This window comes from Vollenhovia emeryi, unplaced genomic scaffold (assembly GCF_000949405.1).
Source record: "Vollenhovia emeryi isolate VEMERY1.0 unplaced genomic scaffold, V.emery_V1.0 DF941293.1, whole genome shotgun sequence".
Lineage (NCBI taxonomy): Eukaryota > Metazoa > Arthropoda > Insecta > Hymenoptera > Formicidae > Vollenhovia > Vollenhovia emeryi.
Genome location: NW_011965073.1, coordinates 1 through 5600, shown reverse-complemented (window position 1 = coordinate 5600; position 5600 = coordinate 1). Strand labels below are relative to the sequence as shown.

At 53.8% G+C, this 5600-nt stretch overlaps 1 protein-coding gene across 1 annotated transcript; it reads left to right on the top strand.

Moving 5' to 3' along the window:
• The first annotated feature begins 159 nt into the window (after positions 1-159).
• LOC105571047 lies at positions 160-5367 on the top strand. Its single transcript, XM_012028515.1, has one exon. It carries the CDS (start codon positions 160-162, stop codon positions 5365-5367), a length of 5208 nt encoding a protein of 1735 aa, XP_011883905.1.
• Positions 5368-5600: the final 233 nt, after the last annotated feature.

The window sequence follows — 5600 nt, the reverse complement described above, 5'->3', positions numbered from 1 at the left end:
ATATCCGTCGCTCAGCGCTGGGCGAGTTCCGGTTGACACGCTCCGATACTTCAATCGGCTTCGGGTTATCGCGAACAAAGCTGGTCCTTCGAGCCGGATCGTGATAGAGAGTGTCGGATAACGTGTGGTTGTTTTCCGGATCTGTGACAAATCGCTGCCATGTCGGAATCGCTCACAAAGCAGCTCACCTTACAGCGCTCAATCGAACGAGCGCTGGAGAACTTTAAGAAAATCGGAAAGGCGAACCTCACCGCGGCGAAGATTCGTACTCGGATCGCGTCGCTTAAGGAGAATTGGACGCAATACCAAAACGGGCACGCTTTCCTTTCTGTGACTGTTGCGACGAAGGACAAGACATCTATGGAGTACTTCCTGGATAACTTCTTCGAGGCCACTGAGGACGTTTACAACGCCACTTGGGAGCATTTTGCGGAGTGTCTCGAAGACTTGGAACCTGTCGTAAATCAAAATCAGTCTCTTAATTCTTCCTCGTCGGGCTCGCTGCCTGCGGACGTACCGTCGTTGTCTCAGTCGCACATGCCTAAGATTCAGTTACCGCCGTTCGATGGTACATATTCGGAGTGGGAAACGTTCCGCGATCGGTTCTCATCTCTTATCATCAATAACCCGTCGCTGAGGGATTTCGCGCGCATGCATTATCTTTCGTCCTCGCTGAAGGGCCGCGCGCTCGCTTGCCTTCGTGATATTTCCATCACCGCAGACAATTTTAAATTAGCATGGACTACATTGTGCACGCGATTCGACAACAAACGAAGGCTTATCGCGTCTCACTTTTCCGCGCTCTTCGGATTGTCGGCCCTCGCTAAAGAGTCGGCGTCCGATTTGCAACTTCTTTGCGATAATTATCAAATTTCGGTCAGTTCACTTAAGAATCTCGGTCGCTCTACCAGTGATCTTTGGGACGATTTCCTCGTGCACTCTCTCACTCAGAAGCTAGATCCCGCCACCCGGAAGGCGTGGAATCTTAAGACAAGCGACTCCGAAACTCCGCCTTCGTATGAAGAATTAAATCGGTTTCTTACGAATCGGATCCGCGCGCTGGAGGAATGCGCCTCCAATTCGGTCGTTAAACCGCCTAAACCCGCGCCCGCGTCTCGCGTGCATGTTGCGACTGCATCTGCGTCCGGTTCGACAACTTGTCCGCTATGTCAAGCGCGACATTACTTAAGCGCTTGTGCAAAGTTTACTGCCCAGAATCCGACTCAACGTCGCAATACGGTCAAGCAATTCAAGCGCTGCTTCAATTGTTTGAGTGCCTCTCATGTCGTTACCGATTGTAAAAGCCAATATTCGTGTCGCTCGTGTAGCAAAAAACATCACACGATGCTTCACCTTGATTCGGATTCTGGACTCCCTACTGCAAAATCGTCCGTAGAGAAAGCTCAAGTCGATACTCCGGCGATTCCCGTCGAAGTTAACTCGCATCTCGCTTCCGCGAGTCCCCGCGCACGATATCAGGTCCTTCTAGCTACCGCTCACGTAAAGGTTACCTCCGACTCCGGTCGCGCTTCCGTTGTCCGGGCGCTAATGGATCAAGGCTCTGAAGCTACCTTTATCTCTGAGTCCTTGGCGCAATCTCTGCGCGCCAAGCGAATTCGGATGCCCGTGTCCGTTTCAGCTGTTGGCGGCGCTCAAGTGAGGATGGTCCGCCACGCAACCGCTGTCTCCGTTTCGCCGACCACGTCGGATACGCCGTCGCTTACCACGACGGCCCTCATTCTCCCGTCGTTGACGTCGTACGTCCCCAAGCAGACGTCCGACATCTCATCCTTCGATTATCTGTCTCACTTAACATGGGCTGATTCGGATCCGACAAGTTCCGAGTCAATTCATATGATCATCGGCGCTGATCTCTTCAGTGCAGTCATTCGCGACGGCGTTCGAGCCGGCACGATAAATCAGCCGATGGCTCAAAATACCATTTTTGGCTGGATCATTTCTGGCCCCCTCTCTACGGAGCGTTCCTCTCATCGAACTGCCCTCCATGTCACCACTCACTGTACCTCGCTAAATACTCTCAGCGAGAGTATTCAGAAATTCTGGATTACCGAGGAACTTCCTCAATCCGGTCTTCTATCTCCATGCGATCAACAGTGCGAGGAACATTTTCTCGCCACCCATTCTCGCGCGGCAAACGGACAATACATGATGCGATTGCCCTTTAAATCCCCGCCGCCACTTGACATCGGGTCCTCTCGGCATATCGCTGAGCGTCAGTTCACGGCCCTTTCAAGACGCCTTTCATCTCAACCCGCAATTCGCGACGAATATCACAAATTTATGCGTGAATATGAAGAGCTCGGTCACATGCGTCGAGTATCCGCGGCGAATACGCCCGCAAGTCAGACCGTTTACATCCCGCATCATCCGGTGTTTCGCGCTGACAGCGTTACCTCGCGTCTCCGAGTCGTCTTCAACGCCTCCAGTCATACGTCCAACGGCACCTCTCTGAACGATCACTTGCACGCCGGTCCGAAATTACAATCGGATCTCCCGGCTATTATTTTACAGTGGCGTCAACACCGCTACGTTTACATCGCCGACATCGCCAAAATGTACCGGCAAATTTTGATCGATCCACGGGACCGCGATTATCAGCGGATCATCTGGCAGCCTGAGTCCTCAACCGCGTCCTCGAGTTATCAGCTACTGACGGTCACCTACGGTATGACCTGCGCCCCGTTTCTCGCGCTTCGCGTTATCCAACGTCTCGTCACCGACGAAGGCCATCGCTTTCCACGGGCTGTGCCCATCCTTCAGCGCCACATTTATGTTGATGATGTGCTCTTCGGCGATCACGATATCGCGTCGCTGAAACAAACGCGTGATCAATTGATATCTCTACTCGGACGCGGCCTCTTCGAATTACGCAAGTGGGCGAGTAATTCGTCCTCCCTATTGGACGATATCAATCCCTCGAATCACGGTCTCGCTTGCAGCAAAGCCATCGCTAGCGATGAACAAGTTAAGATCTTGGGCATCGTCTGGAATCCCTCTCGGGATCTCTTTCAATTCCGAGTTTGTCTAGATCGCTCAGTTCCTCGGAGTAAACGCTCAATTCTGTCGACTATTGCTCGATTGTACGATCCTCTCGGGTGGGTGACTCCTGTCACAACCTCCGCTAAAATCTTCATGCAGCGGTTGTGGTGTTCCAAGCTCGATTGGGATACCGAGGTATCCGGTATCCTCAGCTCTCAATGGCAAACTATTTATGCGAAGCTTACACATCTGAATGAGGTGACTCTCCCTCGGTGGACTGGAGTACAGCCAAATTCAGCCGTCGAACTGCACGGGTTCTCCGACGCATCCACGATGGCGTACGCCGCCGTCGTCTATCTCAAGGTCACCTCTCCGCCCAGTGCCCCGCACATCTCACTACTCGCCAGTAAATCGAAGGTCGCTCCGATCTCTCCTCTTACTGTCCCGCGCCTCGAACTTGCCGCCGCGGTCATTCTGTCCCGGCTCATGAAGTTCATTCGAACTTCGCTTCATCTGGAATCCGCGTCCTGTTTCTGTTGGACGGACTCCATGGTCGTGCTCACGTGGTTACGGTCTCATCCGTCTCGCTGGGCTACCTTCGTGGCAAACCGCGTTCACGCCGTTCAAACGAATGTGATGGATGCCGTGTGGAGCTATGTCCCCACGTCAAGCAATCCTGCAGACTGTGCGTCCCGCGGTCTCCCCGGCGACGAATTACTCTCTCATCCACTGTGGTGGCACGGCCCACCTTGGTTAGCCTCCGCTCGCGACGAGTGGCCACCGGAACCGACTTCTTACATTCCCGCCTCTCCGTTGGAAGAGAAAGTTGTCTCGCTCCATTCGCAGGGGACTGCTTCGCAATGGGATCTCGCCGTCCGATTCTCCTCGTGGTCCAAACTCGTCAACGTAACCGCGTATCTCTATCGCTTTATTGACGCATGTCGCCGACGGAACCGGGATTCTACCCGACCCTCATCAACCGCCGCTCCGCTTCGCAGCGACGAGTGCTATAACGCCAAGATCTTTTGGCTTAAATACATTCAAGCGACTCTTTTCCCTGCCGAACTCAGAGCGCTCTCCGCCGGCCGTCCTGTCGCGTCAGGTAGCCCAATCTCGTCCCTCACTCCATTCGTCGACAAGCACGGCGTTCTACGCGTGGGGGGACGGCTTCAACAAGCTCCTCTCCCTTACGACGTTCGACACCCTATCCTACTTGCTTCGCATCCGATAGTGACGCTCTTAGTCCAGCGAGCTCACATACGCACGCTGCACGGGGGGCTGCAGTTAACGCTTACCGCCCTTCGCTCCGAATATTGGATCATTCGAGCGCGAAGTCTCATTAAATCCGTCATCCATCGGTGTGTGGTGTGTGTCCGCGAACGCGCCTCAATCCCGACCCAACTTATGGGAAATCTTCCTGCTGTGCGTGTTTCCCCACCCCCTCGAAGTTTCTCGCACTGCGGCGTTGATTACGCTGGCCCGCTTCACGTGCGCGCATCTGCCGGTCGGGGAGTCACCTCCCGTAAAGCCTACGTTGCTCTGTTTGTGTGTCTCTCCACGAGGGCCATTCACTTAGAACTCGTTAGCGATTATTCCGCCTCCGCATTCTTGGGAGCCTTTACGCGATTTACATCTCGGCGCGGACTGCCGCAAACGGTTTACTCAGATAACGGCACTACTTTTGTTGGCGCTGAGAAAGAGTTAACCATCGCGTACCGAGCAGCCCTTCGCGACGCTTCATTTCAAAATCAAACTGCGTCCGATAACATCTCCTGGCATTTCATCCCCCCCTCCGCCCCTCATTTCGGAGGTATCTGGGAAGCCGGCGTCCGCAGTATGAAACATCATCTACGTCGTGTGCTGGGTAGTCATACCCTCACATTCGAAGAGCTCACCACGCTCCTTTGTAAAATCGAAGCTTGCCTCAATTCGCGCCCGCTCGCTCCCCTCTCCGACTCAGTCGATGATTATCAAGTTCTTACTCCGGGTCATTTCCTTATCGGATCTTCTCTCATCACTCCTCCAGAGCCCTCGGTGCTCCATCTGTCTGAAAATCGGTTATCACGGTGGCAACTCGTCCGCCACCTGACCGAACGATTCTGGGCTATCTGGACCAACGATTATATAAACACGCTTCAACAACGCCGCAAGTGGCGCAAGGTTGAAAATCCTCTTCCAGTCGGACGCCTTGTGCTTTTGCGCAATCCGAATTTGCCCCCCTGCAAATGGGAATTAGGTCGCATAGCAAAGGTTCATCCGGGCCCCGACGGGCTGATTCGCGTCGTTACGGTTAAGACCGCCTCGTCAGAATATACTCGTCCGATCGGAAAGCTCTGTATCTTGCCGATTGAAAGCGCTTCTCCATAGACTGAGAAGACCTGCGTGCGATATATTATATTGTTAGCGTAAGATTAGTTTAAGTTGCGCACTGCGGCGCCAGAACGAGCCCACTCGCCGGCGCTCCGCCTGTCGTCCTTTGTAATGATCAACGGATCGGGCCGCCCCCGACCGCCCCTCGCGGGTTAATATCTAATCGCGTAGCGTGCCGACTCTCGTCCGACTTCGGTTAAATTTGAAACGACGTTTCAAGGCGGGCGATA